This window comes from Canis lupus, chromosome 1 (genome assembly GCF_048164855.1).
Source record: "Canis lupus baileyi chromosome 1, mCanLup2.hap1, whole genome shotgun sequence".
Taxonomy (NCBI): domain Eukaryota; kingdom Metazoa; phylum Chordata; class Mammalia; order Carnivora; family Canidae; genus Canis; species Canis lupus.
This window is the reverse complement of record NC_132838.1, coordinates 37953914-37976942: the sequence shown is the minus strand read 5'-3', so window position 1 is coordinate 37976942 and position 23029 is coordinate 37953914. Positions and strand designations below refer to the sequence as shown.

General features: G+C 36.0%; 1 protein-coding gene and 1 long non-coding RNA gene across 6 annotated transcripts in view; one reads left to right on the top strand and one right to left on the bottom strand.

Annotated features, from left to right (window-relative positions):
* Positions 1-4884, bottom strand: part of LOC140633802 (uncharacterized) — a 52761-nt gene extending 47877 nt beyond the window's left edge. For all 3 annotated transcript variants that reach the window (XR_012031406.1, XR_012031405.1, XR_012031407.1), the window contains exon 1: positions 4645-4884. This is a non-coding gene — a long non-coding RNA (uncharacterized lncRNA). The remainder of the gene's footprint in view (positions 1-4644) is intronic.
* Positions 1-21747, top strand: part of SHPRH (SNF2 histone linker PHD RING helicase) — a 94648-nt gene extending 72901 nt beyond the window's left edge. For all 3 annotated transcript variants that reach the window (XM_072826840.1, XM_072826846.1, XM_072826849.1), the window contains exons 26-30: positions 11326-11418; positions 12087-12173; positions 12905-13083; positions 18262-18342; positions 19738-21747. In XM_072826840.1, the coding sequence (XP_072682941.1) occupies positions 11326-11418; positions 12087-12173; positions 12905-13083; positions 18262-18342; positions 19738-19834 (537 nt within the window). In that variant the 3' untranslated portion in view covers positions 19835-21747. The remainder of the gene's footprint in view (positions 1-11325; positions 11419-12086; positions 12174-12904; positions 13084-18261; positions 18343-19737) is intronic.
* Positions 21748-23029: the final 1282 nt, after the last annotated feature.

Here is a 23029-nt window from a genome sequence, read left to right as displayed (position 1 = left end):
TGGAACAAGAGATAGAAAATTCAGAGTTACTGGCTTAATGATGTATGAAGCCATGAGAGAGAAAGTAGAGATCTCACTGAAGTCAAATAAGGAGAGATTGGGTTACTGAGCAAATAAGCTATAAGAGTAAGTGTCCTTGTCAGAGGCTGGGCTCTCTTATCCTTTCAGAAAGGACAGGTATTTAGTATTCCAGATGTGACTGCAGAAGCAAGTGACCCAAGTGAGGTGGAAGAAATAATGTGATAGAAGATGAAGTGGTGGGATCCCTGGGTGGTGCAGTGGTTTGGCGCCTGCCTTTGGCCCAGGGCGCGATCCTGGAGACCCGGGATCGAATCCCACATCGGGCTCCCGGTGCATGGAGCCTGCTTCTCCCTCTGCCTATGTCTCTGCCCCTCTCTCTCTCTCTCTCTCTCTCTCTCTCTGTGACTATCATAAATAAATAAAAATTAAAAAAAAAAGATGAAGTGGTAAGACTTAAATGTTGAAGGAGTTGTTCAAGTGGACAATGTATCATATCTAGAGTTAAGGTATAGAGTTAGTCACCAAGATTATTCCATGAATGAAAGGTAGTATTCAAAAAAAATAATAATAAATTTTAAAAAATTAAAAAAAAAAAAAGAAAGGTAGTGTTCAGTAAATGATGACAGCAACAGGTAGAGTTAGGGAAAAACCGGGTTTCATGAAGCCCAGAAGAATGGAAATTTTTTAAAAAATGAGAAATAATTATCTGAAACCTCCATGAGGGACCAGAGGATACCCATACTCATAATGCAAGGAATATGAAAGAGTGAATTCCTCCATCCAGAGGCCTGCTGAGAAAGTGGTGTGCTCAAAGGACAGCCAGGTTCTAATTAAAGCAAGGAAATAGAACACATTATTTCCACCAAAGGTTAAAAGTGTAAAAAAGTTTGTTGGCCATAAAGCACTAGTTCCTGGGGAACCACCAGAGTTTGGGAGAGAGAGAAGAATGGGAGGTGGGAACTGCATAGCAGTGTGGGAATAACACAACTGTTGTGATCAAGTGATGAGAGGGTCATGACTTCAAGGAGTCGTGTAGTCCTGCTCCCTCTGGGAATCCCCTGGATAAATGTGTATTTTTAAATCAAATGCCCAAGAGTTGCTAAGTGAAGAGGAAGGTGGTCTGTGGTGCAATCCGCTGACCAGCCCTAATGAGGCATTTGATGGTCAGACTCAATCTTCCTCCCCACCCAAAGAACTGCTCTCCTGCCAGATTCCCTCTCCCTTTTTTCCCTAATTCTGCACTTTCCCCCTCCTTCTCTTAAAAATAGTCTTTCTAAGCCCTTCTTTCTCTTCTGCTGTCTTTTCCTTTAGCCTCAAGCATCCCAAGGGCCACTGATGGCATCCGTGGCTAAGAAGGGCTGCTGACCCTTAGATAAAAGCATTCATAACAGCGCAAGGAACGAGTGAGAAAGAACTGCTGCGTCAGGCTTCATGCCATGAGGTTTAGGAAGTGATTGCTCTAGCTACCAGTAAACAGCACAGCCTCTATGAAACTGAGTCATGGAGCCCATCAAACCCAAACACCTGTTCATTTAATGGCACTTTTTCTAGACACACAGGAGAGAGATCAGGATGGTTACACTCACTGTCCTGTTGGGACAGGAATATCAGTGTACAAATACTGTTACGCTCTGACTTCTTCCTGTCTTTCCTACATTCTGATGAGCACATACATGAATTAATCAAAGCATCTTATAAAAAGTTACAAGATTACAGAGTCTACTAAACTTAATTTTTCTATTGTCATAGATGCATGTATATTTGTATTTCCTTTTTATTAAACATGACTGAATATTGTACCCACTATACTTGTAAGTTTCATCTTTCACATCCTCACATTGCTTCTTCTTGCCATATTTACTTTTGCTTCTCCCTGCCTTTACTGTCCCCGTTTGTGCCTGCCACTTCTGCCTTCTGCTGCCTGTCCCCTTTTCTGACGTCTGTCACATTTCTGTCTTGTCTGCCACCTCCTCTTTTAAGCATCTGCCTGTTGTTTTCTCAGACCCTCACTGCATCTGAAACTACCCTACTGAATAGTCATATCATGTATTGTGAAGTTGAGAGAGTAATCATTTGTAAAATAAAGGTGACTCTGTATGAATAATTAAAGCATTACTTTGAAATTATATAAATATTAGTTCAAATTTTTACTAACCCTAGGGACTTGTTCTTTTATGTTGATTATCAAATCTCTGGCCTTTATTAAACAATAATGAAAAGTAATTAATTTCATTGAAGTTTTTGTATTATCAGAAATGTTTATTTCACTTAGTATTACTGTCAAGATTCTCAGGAGAGACAATATATCACACATAGTGGTTAATTATCTAGCTGGTCTTGGATAAAAGATATTTGGAAAACATAAAAATAATATTTAATAATATAAGACATTTTTTTTCCTACTGGTATTTCACAATATAAGGAATCTTATTGATGAACCATAGAATATTGGTCAGATAAACTGAATATTGAGATGACAATGTTCCCTTTAGTGGATACATGTAAGTTAAAGACTGTATCTACCCTAATGTCTGTGTGACAGTATTCCTAAATGACCCTTGGAACCTACTGGGCATTTCACAAAGTAAACAAAATTCCCCTTGCAAGTTCTGACAACTGCCAGGCGTTTTGGATGGTGAAGTAGGCTTCCTGGCAGAACATATGCCCCACGTGGCATGTTCCCTGTGTTCTAAGTTTGGATAGGTTTCATACAAAGCATTTTTGTCAGTGGAAACCCTGACCCTATGACGGCCATGGCTCTTTATGTCATATGAAGTTTCTATCCAGGAGAAAATATGCTACGTGGGTATAGCCACAGAAAACAGCAGCCTTCCCACCCATCCTACACATGTGCACTACTGCTTCATCTTCTCAAATGTTTGAGTGTCTAATAACTGGCCTACTTCCTAAAATAAAGATTTTTATCAGGCCCCGTTCCCATTTAAATTTTAACTCATTAGACCTGGGATCTGGCCCAGGAATCTGCATTTTTAACAAATAAAACTATTGTTAACAGAGCTGTCTTAACACAGCCTCTTTGTGAAGGGACAAAAAAAAAAAGAACTATATTTCTACACTCAAACTCCCCAAGATTTTTAGAAATACCATGTGTCAAATCGTATGTGTAGCTACCTGCTATTTCTCTTCTTTTTTGAGTTTTTGTTCATTTATTCAAGGGTGACTTGTTAAGTCTCTCTTGTACTTTCTAAATATAATCAAACATCTGGATGGAAAAAAACTGATTCCAAAATTCTGACTGAGCCTGAAATAATTTGGTGAATATAATCCACAAACAATTATATTTAAATATACTTATCTAAATATTTTTACATAAGATACTTGTATATGAACATTAACTGGTAATTTTAGAATGCAATTGTATGTTTTTGTTAGAAAATGTTATGACTAAGTATAATTATAATCACAAAAAACAATTTCTGTTCACTGGCCAAGTTAGCACTTTATAATTCTGAACTGTTAAGGAGTCTGGTATGGAAGTTAGCAATGGCTTACAAAAATCAAACACCCAAAAAAAAAAAAAAAAAAAAAAAAAAAAAACAAAACTAACACCCAGTAGATACTTGTAATATGTAAACTATCTTTTTGAAATTACTGTTCTGAAAAACTTATATTTGCAGGGTGTAAACTCCATTACAATATGGAAAGGACATTGTACATGAAGTGAGAACTTGTTTTATGCACTATATCCCCAGCATCTAGAACAATGCCTGGTTGATAACAGGTACTCAGTTAAGTAGTGGATATCTGGATAGATGGATGGATAATGGTGGATGGACGGATAAACAGATAAGCAGTTAAATAATATCCCTAAAAGCCTTTGGGTGCCAATAAAATTTTTAACCTTTTTTTTTTTTCTACAGTTGCTAACCTATCTCTTTTGAAATCATTATGCAAATGTTTAAAGGGACAGAATAATATTTTTAGGACCTAGTGCACTTGTAAGATTTCCCACCGCACATGTGGCATCCATTGCACTTCATTCAAGTAACATGTGAATGCTTGAAGAACCCAGGACTTGCCCCAGGCATTAGCTTGAGAAGTGTTCCTACTTCATGAGACCAATCATACAAGCTATATAACTGCACTAAATTGTATCTGTCACTACCAATATGGGTTTTTAGCATGGTGAACAGGTGCAAACAGAAATAAAACAATGTTAACTGATCTTACTCAGCAGAAACTACTATGGATAGCACAGTCACATTCAAAGAGTTAGCTGTCTTTCAAAAAGAAAAGTCCAGAATAAAAGTAACAAAAGTCAGGTAATACCAAGACAGAAATGATTTTATACTGAACATTCATGTTATTTGCAAATTACAAGCCTACCATGAAAACCTAAAGAAAAAATCGATGATCTGTCACCATGTAATATTTGATCATGTTACTGATTAGAGAACATAGTCCTTTTTTGAGGTGGGGCAGTGACTAAGTTGTATAAATTTATCTTCTTTACAGGATGTTTTTTAGTCAGATAAGATATTCAAAAAAATCTCTAATCTCAAGACCTTTGTAGTATGTTTTACTGATTGCAAAAATCAATCCATATAATAACTGGAAGTTTAAAATAAAATCTGTGCTCTGTTTCAGATGTAATTGCCTTACCTCCCACAAAGCTGAAACTCCTCATCTGTGGTAGATAGATAGCTCAGATTAGGCATCCATTTGACCCTAGCGCAGTAAGAGACACAGCAGGTATGCAGCATTAGAGCACTGTCAGAATTCAGAGGGTCAGTTTGTTTGCCATAAACACAGTGCTGATTGTATTGTGGAGGTGACAAGGTAAAAAGGTCCCAGAATTACAGGCCTCCTGCCCATCCCCCTGAACCTCTTGTCCATCTGTAAGAAATAAGGGTAGACAAGAAGTATTTCATTTTTTAGCAGCAATAATTTACACAGAAGAACAAATTCAGAATAAAATGGAATGGCACACAATGAAAAGAAATGCTGTCCTTCATTCTCCCTTATTTGCCTTGCCACTGTGATCAGTTTCTATTTTTAGTTAGAAAGATCACCTATATGACTTTCAATAATATACATAGGTTTTGTTTCTTAAAGTATTAGCTGTAGACAGTGTCTGTTATCTCCTCACTTCAAAACAAGAGGACATTAGTGCATCTTTCAATCTATTCCTCTTTCAATCTTTCTTTGCTCTTCCACATCCTAACTTCTGTTACAGGATCATTTTTATAACATGATGTTTATATAGCATTCACATCTTATTACCTAATTATAAATGTCTTTCATATCTACAGAAAGTCACTAAAATAGTGAACAGTATTATACACTGTAGAACAGAGTGGTGATTGAAGTCATTTGGAAAGGAATATAATTCTAATCTTGCAGATTTAAACCTTGCTTTTTGAAAAACTTTACAAGCACCTCAGTCTAATGGCCCTTCTAACTTTTTTATAGAAAACTTACTTAATGTCTATGTCAACTTTATCTGGCACCAATATCCATGTAATGCTCATTGTAATATTTTTTTCACTGTGCTGTACTACTTCAAGAAATTTTAGCATGAGTATGAATGGCAGATTTCAGAAAACGACTTCATTTTGATTTCACTTTAAACTGATAAGTAGCTTACAGCCCCATGATTTGAAACATTTCACATGTACTAGTATTTATGTATTTCACATATACGGACTATATATAATACACGTAAAATCTCTAAAGATACGGCCTGCATGTTGACCTAAAGTAGTCTCTAAACAATATTCTCTCTAATATTCAGTGAAAAATAAGACTACATTCCTCATCTCTACTGTTTGACTCATTTTCCTGATGTTCTTCAAGACCCAGCAGCCACTTTAGCTCTTAATTCTACCAGTGGAGCAAAGCATAACGAGAATCCATTGATACTGCGGAGAAAAAGTGAGAGAAGTAGACAGATTAACTAAAAGAGAAAATAGAAGGGCTCCACGAAAAAAGACTGGTGACAAAGGGCTATAATACAAAGCAACGATACCTGGTGCTATGACTGAAAAGTCATAGAGTACTAGTTTTATTTATATAAATCAAATGCAAGTAGCACTTCGCTGCTATGGTAGGGAGATGTCAGATCTGTTCCCCTTCCTTTCCTGCCTTCCCTAAACAAGGATTCTCAGCAATAGGAAATAGTTATGAAGGGAGTGGAGTGAAGCCAACAACTGTGTATCTTCTACACCATACTCAAAGATTTTACCTATTCTCTCTTGCCCCAATAATAAGACTTCAGGGATTGAAAAGCAGTACCTTACTCTACGAACAACCTGGTAAGATATTGAGTCCCATTATGGAGGGGAAGCATTTATCAAAGTCTAAATCAATACTACTTGATTGCTTTATTATTAGAATTCTTCTACTGAATATATGACAAAGAAATAAAAGTGAGTTTTCCATCCTTTTAACACATTTAACACTCTTAGAGTAGATAAGAGGCTGCATGACATTTCTGATCTTTAGTTATGAAGCTAGACAACCTCTAGGCCAGACTTCACAAGAAATATTCTTTGTTGGCCTTTGGTGCTAATGGGTATCTGCTATTTTTTGTTGCCTTGACTTCTGCCCAAAAGCCTAGAGCTTTTAACTTTGCGGTTAATTTTCCACCAAGTAGAAAAACCACCTGTATATGTAGCTTGTTTGGTTTTGTTGATTAAATTACAGGCAAGGGAACAAAGATTTTTATAAAGAATATTTTATGATTCCTTTGCTATAAAGAAGGACAATCCCATCCGTATTCTTCATTAATGATATAATACTCTTCACTGCTTATCTCATGAGTGGAACACCAGAAGTACTGACTTGATCACAAAGGCAGGGTTGGTGGAACAGAGATTCAAAGAAGGGGTGGAAACAATGAAAGGAACAAGAGTTTCAGAAGAGGACAAAGGTGCTTATAATTAAATACAACTTTATCAATCTAATATATTAAGTGATCCAGCATTTTTGTGGGATGTCCATTCCCATGCACCCTGCTAGCAAATACATATCATTCCAGCTTAACTTTGTATGTTTACTGATATAGCTAAAAAATAAGCCAAGTTGGACTCGGGCTATCAGGTTACCTTTCTGGAGAATATTCATACTTTGTTACTTTGTTAACACCTTGCATAGGGATAGATTCCTGTGCACAGTTCCTCATCCTAATCTCTTTTGTGCCTCCTTCTGTGATCTCCTCTAGCCTTGCCTGTATATAACCCATCCCTTCATGTTTTAACCTTTTTTTTTTTTTTTTTTTTTTTTTTTGACAAACTGAACATTTAGTATGTGGCCATATTGAATAATCTTCTGAAAAACGGAGTTGAGCCAAACTTCATTTATGCATTTGAGATAGAAACATTAAAAAAGAGCAGTAGAATATGTATAGTACTCATTAAGATGATATAATAAAACATTCATTTAAATTGCATCTAGGTCAAATCAGCAGTATAAACCATCTTTTTCGTTTTTCTCCATATTCTGTAACATGCATTAGACTATATGTTTTGGGGAGTAGGAGGAGGGTATATATTTTGATCTTTGTATATCCAGTGCCTAATATAGTTCTTGGCATTTTTGTTGAATAAGTAAATGATTTGGATAATCAAATACGAACTTACTTGAAATGTTGAAGGGACTTGAGTGATAAGGAAAATAACAGAAGAAAGTTTGCCCTATCTTTTTGTTCACTTTCATTGATTCTGTTATAAAACCAACCATAGTCTTTTCAGTATTATCTTGGGACTCCTTTTTCATTTGGAAATAAAAATCACAAGCAAGGAAGAGAAAAGAAGTCCATGAATAAGGGCATAGAGTGGTGGGAATCTAGGTTTCTGAAGATTGAAGATAAGATAAAAGCCCACTGGGTTTGGGCACCTGGGTGGCTCAGTTGGCTAAGTGTCTGACTTGATTTCAGCTCAGGGTTGTGAAATTGAGCCCCACATCAGGCTCTAGTCTGAGCATGGAGTCCACTTGGGATCCTCTCTCCTTCTCCCTCTGCCTCTTCACACCTGCCCCCACAAAAGCCACTAGGTTTGCTGACTTTATTAACCTCTCCTGTAGCTCCTAATTGTTTGGTTAAAAAAAAAAGATTAGTGTTTATCAACCCATATATAATGAAATGGTACCACCCTCCAATTCACAGAAGAATTCTAAATGGCTAATTAATGATACTCAAGTTCACTGTCAGGAAAATATAGACTAAATGAAAATTTAGTTCCTCCTTTCACCTATCAGACTGGCAAAAAATTAAATTTTAACAAATGTGCAAAGAAGCAGACATTTTTAACCATTGGTAGTTAAAATTTCCAGCATTTTTAGATGGCAATTTGACCCACCAAAATCCACCAGGATCCAAGTATCTTAATAAATTTTTTGAGTCCAAGTATCTTAATAAATTTTTTGAGTCTTTTGGAATTGGCCATCAATTCCACTTTAACGTGCCTATCCAACAAAAATATTTTCACATATGGCTTTGTATCCAAAGCTATAAGTATCACTAAAGTCTGGTTTATAATAGCAAAAAAGAATGCAAGAGTCTAAGTGTATATTAATAAATAAATATAAAGATCCTCTATGAATAGATTGTTAAGATACAATGTTAAATGAAAAGACCATTTTATAAAACAAGTTTACAAATATTTGTGGAGTACATATGCATTTTTATGTAGGCTTCTAAAATGCCTAAGGAGGTGTAACAGAATAAATGCCAATTCTTAGTGCTGTTTTGAGAAGGTAGGGCTTTAAAAAAGTATTTAACTTCTTTAATTCTTATATTTCTGTTAGCTTAGTTGTCCAATAAGCATATTTTGATTTTATGTAATTTTTTTAAGTTATCCAAAATGTGCTTGTGATAGATGTGGTAAATCAAAGAGAAACCAGATCCTATTTAACTTCTATTCAGTTTTTCTCCTATAGCTTACTGCCTTTCTATGGTAACTTTTTAGATCAGTAATCCTTAACTGTGCATAGCATTTTCTTTTCATTTAGTAGCAAATTAGGAATCATTATTAAAATAAACTCAACAGGGCAGCCCAGGTGGCTCAGCGGTTTAGTGCCGCCTTCAGCCCAGGGTGTGATCCTGGAGACCTGGGATCGAGTCCCATGTCAGGCTCCCCTCATGGAGCCTACTTCTCCCTCTCTCCCTCTGCCTGTGTCTTGCCCCCCTCTCTCTCTCTCTCTCTCTCTCATAAATAAATAAATAAATAAATAAATAAATAAATAAATAAATAAATAAATAAAATCTTTTTAAAAATAAATAAACTCAACAGGGGCATCTGGGTGGCACAGTCGGTTGAATATCCAACTCTTGATTTTGGCTCACGTTGTTATCTCCAGATCATGAGATCGAGGCCCACATAAGTGCTCTGTGTTCAGAGTCTGCTTAAGACTCTCTCTCTCTCCTTCTCCCTCTGCCCTCCACACTCAATGTGTGCATGTGTGCTCTCTCTCTCTCTCTCTCAAGCAAATAAATCTTTAAAAAATAAACTCAACATATCCTCTTGCAACTGGAAGCAACATTTTTAATGACAATTTATGATCATTTAAATGGCTTCAAATAGTCTAAAATAGGAAATCTTTTGTCTTGAAAGAAACTATTTAAACATATTGACCTAACAGGATTTTGCATGTATTGGATTCGTTTTTTAAAATTATGCAGGGCATGCAAGTCAGTATACATGGGCTACCCATCAAGAATTCTATGCATTTTTCTCTTCTCAGTAGCCACTTCCATCCATGTGGAAGAAAAGAGTGTTAAAGTAGCCTCACTCCCATGTACCTTTCTGCCAAGCAGAGCTTTAGATTTCTAGGCTTCCTTATTATTCGTTCACAGTGAAAGTAACTGAACTAGGACCAAATGGTTCCAGGCTGTGATATTTGCAAGGGCTTATTGAGAGCTACCACTGAACTGTCCAGACTTTGATAAAAGGGAATGTTCTGGTCTTTTCCTTCACAGAGTTAGCACTCTAATTTGGAATGTTGTTTATTAAAGATTATTAGGTTTTCTTTTGAACTTTTCATAAGAAGCAACTTAATAAATGGAAGGTTTTATAGTTATGGTATTTCATTTGAAAATATTTTTGAGGGGCGCCTTGGTGACTCTTGGTTAAGTGTCTGCCTTTAGCTCAGGTCATGACCCTGGAGTCCAGGAATCAAACCTGGCATTGGGCTCCCTGCTCAGCAGAGAGTGTGCTTCTCCCTCTGCCCTTTCCCCCTGCTTGTGCTCTCTTTCTCTCATTCTCTCTCTCTCAAATAAAATCTTTTAAAAAAAAAATATTTTTGAAATGAGACTTTGTGAGGGATACGTATGTTTCTATCTAAACTCATTAACAATACTTCATGCTGATTTCCTGCTTTCTCTTATTTGATATAATTTTGCTCTTTTTTAAGACGATTTTTAGACTGAAACAGATCCTTTATATTTTTTAACCTTGCACGTATAATTAGCAGTCTGCATACCAGAGAATTATATAATTATGTAGACTTAGGATTTTAGTATTACAATTTTAAAACTTCTTCCATAATTCTCTCTTGCTAACTAAAAGTTGCATTGCCTTTCTTTCTTGTTTCATTTATACATTTTGCCTCTGAGTGTCTCTGTAAAAGTGCTAAAAGTCCCATACCCTTAATATCTTCATGTCTTGCCATCTCCCAGAGCATTCCAGGAGGAAAATTTTCTCAGAAGGCTATGAAAACATTTGCTCATTTCCTCATTTTTTTATTTCTTCATTTTTTTCCTTTTCATACTTTAATGATGGAAATGGTTATGGAAAATGTAAAACCCACCTGTGTGTGTTTATTTAGCTTTATAGAAATCTGCTGCTATCCAAGTAGATGTTATTTGTACCTCTGTCACTGTCCTTTGTAATTCCCTACAAGAAAAGATCCTTCCTGAGTTGGATCCTTCACAGTTTGCTTACATTAGAATTCTGATTCATTATATTCTTAAGATTTCTAATGCCATATAATATCTGAAGTGAGGAGTGCTTTTAATATATAAATTCTGCTGATCTAAAATAATAAAATCTTCTAACTACAAATCCTACCTACTTTAACCTAAAAATCTTCTCTTTATGGTCGTATATCACTATATGACTTTCTGGTATGTTTCAGAAGCAGTTTTCCCTAGATTTAAGTTCTATAGCTTCTAGCTAAAGAAAATTTCCAGCAAATACAAAATAAAGAAGAGTGAACACATAGAACCCGATAGTTTGTTTTGATGTACATGTAGTTTTGGTAATAAAAGTGTTTTATATTGGTTTTCCTTTTCATTGTAAACTAGATTTATTTGGTAGTGATGTGTTTTCTTGTTTATGTCCAAAGGGCAGCCATTCTACAAAAGTGGAAGCTGTGGTCAGAACTCTGATGAGAATCCAACTTAGAGACCCAGGGGCTAAAGCACTCGTCTTCTCAACGGTATAATCAACATTTTCATTCTGAGTCTTACCTCAGACTGGCTTTCTGTCAGCTCATATCTGAGAACTCATGTTTAATGTTTGTTCTAATATAGTTGAGATTTAGAATTACTGTTAGATTTTCCATGTTCTTTTTTTTTTTTTTCTATTTCCATAGGATAAAATTATTTTTAGAGAAATTTGGTGATGCTTTACAAAGGCAATTTCTATAGCTACATTTCCTGTTAATGTTTTATGGGCATTTTCTAATGTTAATATGTTAAAAATTAGAATCTATAACCTTGAAAGTCTCATTCCACAAATTAAATTGGTTATTTGAGAAAAAGAAAAAGTAATCTATTGAATAAAATATGAAGTAAAAGTTGTAGTTTTTATTTTTAAAAGATAGGCAACTTTATCCATTAGCCATTCCATTATTTATGTTTATCTTAATTCAGTTCCCAAAAACACCTATGTCTTTTACCCTAAATTTAACCAGCATTTGACTTAAACAAACAAAAACCACTGCCATTTTGGTAGTGTAAAATAATATTGGTGGAACCACATTTGAAAGTTTGTTTTTATGTTAATTCTGAAGTACAAAAGTAATTTAGATTTAGTTCCTTTTCAATTCCTTTTTATGTGAAAACTATACAAAAATTTGTTTTCTTATTTTTTTATGTGTTCTAGTGGCAAGATGTATTAGATATTATTTCAAAAGCCCTCACTGACAACAACATGGAATTTGCTCAAATCAGTCGTGTTAAGACATTTCAGGTACGTCAAGAAGATTTTTACTTTTTTTGAGGGGAGATTTAGTTGTAAATTAAAACTGCTGTTAATAGCTTACTTGCATTTATTGTCTTGTATAAAGATTTGAGTTATTGATTCATTATAAAACTAACATTCAAAAGCAAAGTAGAGAAACTAATTATTTTCTATCTATTCATTTATACCCATAGCAAGGTCATTTTTTTTTAAGATCTTCTGACTTGAGGTCGTTTGCTTCAATAGAGGAAAAGATGATCTGTGATACACCTGTTCAATGGACAGGGCCCTCATGCCAGGATTAGGTTCTCAAGACACTACACCAGGAAAAACCCTATGTGGTCAAATTGCTTACGCTACGCTCAGCACGACGACTGGCGCACACCCTGAGACAAAAACACAAAAGAAGACCAAGTAAAAATGTAACAGATTCATGTCTCTGATCTCATCCTCACTCTGGCACACACTTTCTTTTTCTCTCTCATGTAGTTTAATTGGCATACATCAGGTACATGTATCTTGTGTTTCCACTGTATCATAAAGAATAAGAGAGTTTATGTGACCCTTGTCCTCATGAAGGTCAGACAAGTTTACATTTTCTGAAATCGGTAATTTATATTTAATTGTCTTAATTATTACATTTCACAGTGACCTGAATACTATTAGGCTTCTTAATATGAGCTATACTATACTGCTCTAAGTGATCCAGCTAAAATCTAAATATACCTTTCTTTTTTTAGGAGAACCTTTCAGCATTTAAACATGATCCCCAAATCAATATCTTGCTGCTGCCCCTGCACACAGGTTCTAATGGATTAACTATCATTGAAGCAACTCATGTTCTCTTGGTGGAGCCCATCTTGAACCCTGCCCATGAGCTTCAGGCCATTGGGAGGGTGCACCGGATTGGACAAACAAAGTAAGGACTAAAGTTAGCATCAGTTACATTTGCTTCCAGTTTCTAAGATATAAATCAGTGTTTAAACTCTTCAATTATGTTCATATAACTATTCATTTTTAATGACTTATTTATTAAATGTTCAAGTATATGACCAAAAGACATTTTGAGATTTCCAACCCTCCCTCCTCCAAACAGCAAATCCCTGAATTCTCCCATATTTGTGTCTCCCTTCTTGGAAAAATTACGCTGTTTGCTTCACCAAAACAGTTTCTTAAACTAAGCTGCAGAGTTGAAAGCATCCATCATGACTTTGAGGAGAAGTGATTTTTGATTGTTTAAAGTAGCCTGTTTTTAAAAGAAGGCATATCCCATTCATGACTCCTTTTTAAATTCTTTCCCTTAGGAAAAGATAGTCCCTTGGGGCTACTCTAAGAGGTAACTAGATTTAGTTGAGGCCCAACCTAATAGTGAGTATTGTGTAATATCTACTACTTTCATTCAAATGTCAGAATAGACAGTTACCCTTCATAAGACCTCTTAGATGTATTACCTCCTAGATGGTAGATGCCTTGAATGTTTAAAAAAAAAATCTGTACTGAGTATTCATTAAATATTGACTGAGTGGCAACTATATGTCACTCATACTAGATATTGAAGACTCAAATTGAGTAAGACATAGTCTGCTCCCCCAAAGAGGTTGCTATGTAGTACAGGAAGCAGAAGAGCTGACCTATTGCAGCAGAGTGTGCAAAAATGTAATAGAAGTACTGTGGTAACAGAAGGGAGTCATTAGTTGTGCTTAGAGTCATGGAAGGCTTCATTAGGTTGAGTCTTGAAGGAACAATTACTTCAAAACTAGGCTAGAAAGGGGTGCTCACACAGCCAAAGAGAATTGCATGTGCAGGAACACAGAGGAGATAAACACCAGGAGATCCCTAGGGACCCAAAAGAGTTTAGAATTGCTTAGGAATAGAGTATGTGGAGAGGAGTAACAGGAGATGCCATCTTGTATGACCTACTGTTAAAAGCTGGATTGCTCTGTAAGCAATAGCCAGGAGAACAAATGAGGACTTTTAGTTTTCAGCATGAAAGAGACATGTTCATCAAACAAATCCATAGTAAAATATGACAAAGTAACATAACTGTAATAACTGCACACTTGTTCTAAGTATTGTCCAGTGTCATTTAAAATGCAGTTATGTCTTATTTGGTTGGGGTTTTTTGGGTTTGTTTTTTTCTTATATTTTTAAACATTGCCGCCTTGTCTTATCACTGTTTTCCAAAGCATGGACTGGATTCAGCTCAGATGAAAGGCCATTCAGCACTACCTGACAATCCTACTATGCTTCCCTAGTAGATAGATTTTTTTTCCATTTTCTGAAGAGATGATCTTAAAAGTCTTCTATAACTTCCTGCTCCCCACTGATGACAGTCTTGCCTCATATGTAGAACACAGATAAAGTCAGATTTGAAGCATCTCATCTTTCCATCACCAACTTGAGTAATATACCTACATCAATACCCACATACTTCATTCAGTAAATTTTTATTAAGCACCTTCTGTGTTCCAGGCACTGTTCTAGGTATTTGAGATGCCCTCATGGAAATTATGATAGTTGGTAGAGAGACAGATGGTGAACAAGAACATAAGTAAAATATATGCTATGTTAGGAGCTGGAAAAGTAGAGTAGGGAAGGAGGATAAAGAGTGCATTTGGGGGCAGCCGGGTGGCTCAGCGGTTTAGCACCGGCTTCAGCGCAGGGTGTGATCATGGAGACCTAGGATCGAGTCTAACATTGGGCTTCCTGCTTGGAGCCTGTTTCTCCCTCTGCCTCTCTCTCTCTCTGTGTGTCTCTAATGAATAAATAAATAAAATCTTTAAAAATAAAGAGTGCATTTGGCTGGGGACTCCTGAGCGGTCCCATTGGTTAAATGTCCACCTCTTGATCTCACCTCAGGTCTTGGTCTCAGCGTTGTGAGTTCAAGCCCCAAGTTGGCCTAGCATGGAGCCCAGTTAAAAAAAAAAAAAAAGTACATTTGGCTAAGCAGGATGGCATGCAGGTTTTTAAGAGAAGGAGGAGCAAGGGGCAGGGAGGAACAGAGGAAGAGAGAGAACCTTAAGCAGGCTCCATGGAGCCTGACATGGGGTTATGGGGCTCAGTCTCTCAACCCTGACATCATGACCTGAGCCAAAATCAAGAGTCAGATGCTTAACCCACAAAGCTACCTGGCATGCAAGATTTGTATGGGGAAGAATATTCAAGCAGATAGCACACTTAGTGCAAAGACCCTGTCAAGACTGTGCCTGGTATGTTTGAGGAATAGTAAGGAGCCAGAGTTACCGAAGCAGAATAAGTAAAGAGAGTAGTAGGAGATGAAGTCAGAAAGCTGGTAGGGGAGGGGAATTTATAGGGCCTATGAGGTCACTATGAGGACCTTGATTTCACTGTGTATAAGATAGGGAACCAACAGCAGGCTTTGAGCAGAGGAGTGACAAGTTCTAACTTGTTTTGAGATAATCATTCTGAGTGCTATATGTTCAGGGCCAGGGGAAAGGGGAACATCTGGGGAGTAGAAGAAGAGAGAACAGTTAGGAGGCTGTTGTGTAATCCTAGTAAGAGTTAAAGGTGACCTGAACCATGGGAGCAGCAGTAGATATGATGTGAAGTGGTCAGGTTCTGGACATATTTTGAGAACCAGTAGTTATGTGTGGACAGAGTAGACATGGGATGTGAGCAAGTCAAGGTCAATGCCATGGTTTTTGACCTAGAAAACTAGAAGGATGAAGTAGGTTTCAGATGAGCCAGGAAGGACTACAGGGTAGAGCAGGTTTGGTAAGGAAAGAACAGAAGTCTATTTTAAATAGAAATTTGAGATGTTTGATATTTATTAGAAAACTGGAGATAGGTATTCTGTAATTGGATGTACAAGTCCTCAGTTCAGGAGAAGTCTGTGCTAGAGATATATTTGAAAGTCAACAGCATATAATGGTATTTTTAAGTCACGGGGCTGAGTGAGATTACCAAGGGAATGTGTATAGATAAAGAAGAGGATCAACGACTGGACTCCAGAGCACACCAAAGTTAGAGGCCATGGGAGAAGAGAAAGAACCAGCAAAGGTAACAGATGAAAATCAAACAATGAGTTGAGAAGAAAATCAGAATAGAGAGGTTCCTGGAAGTCAAGTAAAGAATGTAACTCAAGAAGAAGGATATGACCATCTGTATCAACAACTGTATTATTAAAATGTCAAGTAAGATAAAAAATGAGAATTGACCCTTAAATTTAGCAGAATGGAGATAGAAACCAGTTTTGGTAGTTGTGGAGGCGATAGCCTGATTTGAGTATAAGAGAGATTAGGGTTTCATTTATTTATCAACAAACACTTATCTAGCAGAGAGGGTTTAAGTAATTTGTCCAAGGTCACATAGGTAGCAAAAGTGGCAGCGGGTTTCAAACATAGCTCCTCTGCCTCCTCAATCATACTTTTAAGCACAGTACACTGCTGTCTCTACATCACTGATGGGACTCGTATTTTGAGCAGTTTTGCTTCAAAGAACAGAGAAAAGGAAGAGTATGAGATCAAGAAGTTTTTTTGTTGTTGCTTTTTCCTTTCATATGGGAGAAATAATGGAGCAATCCATTAGAAATGGAGAACTAGTGAAGCAAGAGAGAAGAGAGAGTGCCAGAATAATACTCAAGTGCAAGCCTTGGTTGTAGGTAGAGGTATGAATATTTCATCTGTAGCAATAAGCAGGAAGGCACAGTATGTTCCTTCCCTTTTATTACAGTGGGTGAAATGTCCCTTTTCTTTCAAAAGCCAGCCATTCCACTTGTCATAGGTCCCATCCCTTCTCATATTCTCAAGGACATTCCTCTTGTAATATATGACCAGATAAATATGTCTTAATATCATCTGCTTTAAAAACACTCCACTGCCCACCTTCCCCTTCTTAACCTTCCTCTTTCAGCCTTTCCGGTTGAGTTTTTGTCCTCAGTGTGCCACTGAAATGTGATTCATAATATTATTAATGACCTACTTCTTGCCATTGGTCCCTGCAGGTTCTTTTTTTCTTATCTACACTTCTAGATGAGCTTATCCAGTTCCAGAGCTTTAAGTAACATTTATATGTGGATGACTCTCAGATATATGTCCCTGGTCTAGACATGCCCTTTCAGCTCCTGTCTCAGACTCTCATTCCCAGCTCTTTTGCTTCACCCATAGCTGGACTCCTCCCCTTAGATACCTAGCTAATGGAAAACTCAGATTTAACATGGGTAAAAGAAAGTGTATTCCTACTGCATTCCCACCCACTCCAAGCCCTCCCCATCTTATAATCTGACTCTCTTAACTGTAGTTTCTCAGACCATAAATCTAAGACTCTTCCATACTTCTCTCTTTGTGCCACACATCCAAACCATCACTGAAGCCTTGCCAACTCTACCTGCAAAAGATATTCCAGACCTTCTGATAGTTACTGTTTCCATGGAAACAACCAGAACACAACTCTCCATCTTATCTGGACTCCTACAGAACTCCTTAACTGACTTCTTGGTCTTCCCTTTGCTACCTAATAGGCCATCTCCCACACAGCAGCCAAAGGGGTGTCTACAGTATAATCAAGTATAAATCAAATCACGCATAAAACCCACGGATGACTTCCCCTCATAACCACAATAAAAACCAGATTCCTGCCATGTCCCTCCAGACCCTACACGATCTGTTTCCTGCCCACTCTCCAATCTTATTTCCACTCCCTGCCTCTCTGTTAAAATACACTTCTGCCATGCTAGGTTTCTTTCTGCCCTTCATACATTTTAGGCTTGTTCCAAGCATGTTCTCTTCCCAAGAGCTTGCATTTATTTATTGTTGCTTCTGTTTAGATGCTCTTTCTGCTCCTTGGCTTAGCAACCTCATTCCCGTCAGTCATGTTTCAACTCATATGTCAGCTTCCTTATGGCATTATCTGTATTATCTAATTTATGTGTTTATTGTGTGTCTGCCCTCATTAGAATGTTAGTTCATTAAGACTAGTTTGTTTTATTTACTGCTGACCACCGCCCCAGCACCTTGATTACTACTTGCCACAATGGGCCCTGTGTGACTGATGAATATAGCATATAATATGTGAAGTCTTGTTTGTTCTAATTGGTTTTAAGAAGTTTTTGAACTTACCATTGTTTCATACCTTCTAGACCTACTATTGTACACAGATTCTTAATTAAAGCAACAATAGAAGAAAGAATGCAGGCAATGCTGAAAACTGCTGAGAAGAGGTACATAATAATCTGCTACAAGCCCGATGGATGTTACCTGTTTATATAAGGTTATACAAGTGTTGGGACTTCTTCACTTAGATGACCAGATACATTTTTTAAAGGCAAAACAGGACATTTTACCTATCTAAAATTTTCCAGTTAATGCTCTGGACATCCTATATTTGACTTAATTTATTAATAGAGATTGTAATGTTTAAAAATATTTAAACTGCCCTACATTTCTTTGCCATATTGGATTACTTTTTAAAGAAATCTATCTTTATGCCCACCCTAAAAGCCTTCGTCTGATATCTCTAAAAGGAAACTTACAGTGTTGCTTTATAAATCATACATGCTGGTCACATGCACACGAGAAGATCTGGACTTAAAACTCAGCTGATGATTGTGATATTTGTTCCAAAGGCAGAACAGAAGCAGAGAGACCAGAGCGACCTTAATTTTAAAAACTTAATTTTAGGGACTCCTGGGTGGCTCAGTGGCTGAGCGTCTGCCTTTGGCTCAGGGTGTGATCCTGGAGTCCTGGGATCGAGTCCCACATTAGGCTCCCTGCGAGGAGCCTGCTTCTCCCTCTGCCTGTGTCTTTGCCTTCTCTCTGTCTCTTATGAATAAATAAATAAAATCTTTAAAAAAAAACTTTAAAATTATAAAATTTTATAAAGTTTAAAAATTATAAAACCTTCTAATATTTATTCCATAATTTTCTTCAAAGTCATTTTGAAAACATAAACCAATGCCTTACTATATATCCTTATGAGATAGGTATGGTTGGCAGATACAGAGGAATGATTGCCTTGGAAGGGATGTCTATACAGAGGCACAGTGCATAGCAACGAAGCAATTTGAACCAGAAATCTCCTTCCATTGGTGGTTTATGAGAAGGAAAGAGTCTACTGTGAAAGCTATTTGCATCAGACATGAAGGCTTTTTATTGCTGATGTTTCCATGTGTAACAGAAATCAGCAATTATAGTTAAGCTGCTTAAATAAAATAGCAGTTACAAGAGCTGTTGAAATTCTCTTCAAATACACTAACTTTAGGTAGTAAGAAGGCAGATTCTAAGGTGAGAGCTGTAGCAGCATTTGGCATGGGTTCTGTTTCTTTATTTTAGGAATTGTGGAGAGAAAAGACATTTTATAACAAAACCTAAAAGTGCTATACAGAAGTCTTCACTAATTTTGACGAGATGTACTAATGATCCTGTCATTGACTTTCTTCTTGAAGGTTCTTATGGTTCACTTACAAACACTTATGAGCAAATATGTTTTTATATTATAAGAATATTTTTATATCATTATGTCTTAATATTATTGAGACTAGAGCAAAATATAACACAAATGTAACCATTTATTCCTTGGTTTCTTTCTGACTCTCCTTCCTTGGGAAACCTTGCAGTCACACGAGCTCATCGGTGAAGCATCCCGAAGCTTCCGTCTTAACCTTGGCTGATCTGGCGGATCTGTTTACCAAAGAAACTGAAGAACTTGAATGAAGTACACTTGATTCAATCCAGAGACTTTACTGTAGTTAAGTTTTTCATTGCTTATAGAGAAGGTTACAAGTAAAAAATCCAGTAGATGTCAGTAAATACTGTTCTTCATTGAATGAATTTCTTTCTTTTTTTAGTTGTATGGTGTCCTAGTAGTTACTGAGTCCTTTCCAATTATCTTGTTTCCAAAAGATCTATAAAGATTTTTGATCTTACACTCCTAATACAACATTTATTTTTGTCCCAAAGAATAACTACATCTGATGATGCAAGGGAATTAAGAGAGGTAATGTGTACTTTTCTTTTGATAAGATCGGTCTTAAAAAGAATTGGAGTAAGGGAGAGAATAAACTGGTCTAATTTTATATGACCTAGTATATTTGACCCACAAAAATCTCGTTTTGGAAGGGCCTTCAGTATCTTTAGTACATGATTCACCAATATCTTGGTAGTAATATTTTAAGTAGATGGCAAATTATATTAACTTCTAGTTATTTGAGTAGCTTTAGACTATAACTCCATGCATAGTGACTTTACAGTAATACTATTCCTAACAATAAGTTAACATTTAGGCAAGTTTTTCTTTTCTCTGTATGTTGCTACTAAAAATTGAAACATTGAACACTTTTCTTATTTCTATGATGTGTTAAGTAATGTCAGTGTATGCAGTGAACTTTAAATAGCATTTTAAGTGTATTCATGTTTATCATAAAATTATCTAAACTGCTTTTTCTATTTTTAATTTTCCTTGTTTTTACATACTTTAAGATTGATGTATCTGTAAATATTGCAGTTTTTATCATTTTATTTCTTAATCATAACATGGAAGTATGTATGGCCAGGTTTTGTGTTCTGTTTTTTTTTTCTTCATTATTATATTGATGTCTTGGATTCTTTTCCTTTCCTGTGTTGTTGGGAAACTAGACTTTTAACCACTAGTATCTAAATTTGTGATAATTTGTTATTTTATTTTACTAGGACTTCTCTCAAGGACTAGTATTTGATCTTTGGAACAAGAGAATGTCGTATTTACATAAGCAAATAATTGCAACTGATAACTGAGTGTTTCTTCTTCTGTGAAGAATTAATGGACTTTGAAATCACTAAATAAGGAGTAGGTTATTTTATCCTAGCCATTTGATGTAACACAACTATTCTTGTTTCATTTTCTTTGAGCCTCCAGAGTTTTAAATGACCCTCAGGACTCATTAGCTCCTACTTAGCTGCCCAGAAAACTGTAATAGAAATATCCCTTATATCACATTTGTCCAAGAAGCTTTGGTGCTTAGTTAAGGTGCATTTTCTTATTCTAGGTTTATAGGGTGACATAATTCCACTGAAGAAAACACACACACGTTTTTGGTGCTTATTCTTCAGTTGAAGGAAGATATGCATTGATTCTTTTATATGAAATTAAACAAGACTATTATTTTTGTAGCTCTTTACATATTATAAAGAGCTTTCCTGTACATTCACATTCAGCTTTAATTTGCCCACCAGTCCTGTGAAGTTGGTATAACTAATATCATTCCTCTTATAAAGGTAGAGAACCAAGGTTCAGAAATACAGAGAACCATGCTTGTGACACGTAGCAAGGCAACAGTGGAGCCCAGATGCCCTAACTCCCAATCTCATGGTCTTTCTCTAAATCTTCTGTCATGCTGAGATTCAAAAGGTCCATGGTAATAATTTGATAATCAGCATATTTCAGTATTTCTGTTTGTTTCCTAGTATTCCTTTTTGAGCTAAAGTTTTAGGGAAAACAATTTGATATGCTTCGATTTTGTAAAAAAAAAAAAAAAAAAGAAAAGAAAAAAAATATATATAAATACACCTATCTGTATTAGAGAAAAACTGTTCTTATTTATTTCTGTAAGATATCATTAATTAAATAAATATTTTAGTGGAAATTGAAATTTGGGGATTTATTAATTTCTGAGCTATACAACATTCGTATATTTTCTTGTTTTTTGTTTTGGTCTCTTAACAAAAGATGTCAAAATTGTTTTTACTATAGAATTCCATATTTTATAGACATTTATCATTTGTTCAAAACAGTCATGGCATTTCTCCCAGAAAGTTGGTCAAAACAAATACAGATCTAATCCCCACATCTTCTTGGCTGCAAATGAAGGACTGTTCTGTTTCCTTCTTCCATCATTTTATATTTTCTGAACTATTACTGTGCTCACAAATAGTTGTTCTAAAGTGGGTACTGTTCTAATGAACCAGTGAGAAAAAAGGGATCGTGCCAATCCTTAAAGAGCTTAAATGTATTTGGCTCTGGGGAAGTATTCTCCGTTACATGAATCCGAGTCAGCTTATTAGGACTGAAAAGATGAGTTGTATACAGTATAAAATACATGTGCCTAATTCCATATTCCTTTGCTTCAAACCAGATAACTTTACTGTTTATTGCAGCTTCAGCTTTTCTCGTGGTCTTTATTGTGGCAGAATGATCCATGTGTTTCGCTTTTTAGGGATTCATACTTTTCATGTCCTCTTAATAACAAACTAAAAACTATCGACATGGTAATTCAAGATGTGACCACAAATGCTTTATGAATAATTACAAACTCATAATTTGATAAATATTCAGGAATGGAATTGAGCCATACAAGATTAGTCATCAACTTAAAATGCCCTTTCAAGTAGACAAAAAAACAAATTGTCTTTTAAATCTTCTCATGCTCTCATTTACTACATTTAGTAAATTGAAATTTTAGTGTGCTTGAATTATTTATTAAACTACAGAATAACCTTTTGAAATGCAAAAATCACCTATGCTAAAATGAGATCAGGCTTAGTTAAATTAAATAAAAAGTATCTTGGGGGGCACCTGGCTGGCTCAGTGGGTAGAACACGTGACTCTTAATCTTAGGGTCATGAGTTCAAGCCCTATGTTGGACATGGAGCTTACTTTAAAAAAGGTATCTTTCAGTTTTTCTAGAATTTAAACAAAATCCCCCCAATAACGTCATTTCATGATCTTTAACTGGCATGCCAATAAAAAATGAAATATCATTAAAACAGTACAGTGCAAGCAATGTATTTTGAGCCTGTCTACTCTGATAAGGGAAATCTAATCTTTAATAATATTTCTTCAAAGCGGGACCAATTAACTATATTTTATAAAATATATGAGAATCTCCATGTATCTCTGTTATATTGTGAAACCCACAAGAATGCTATCTCATT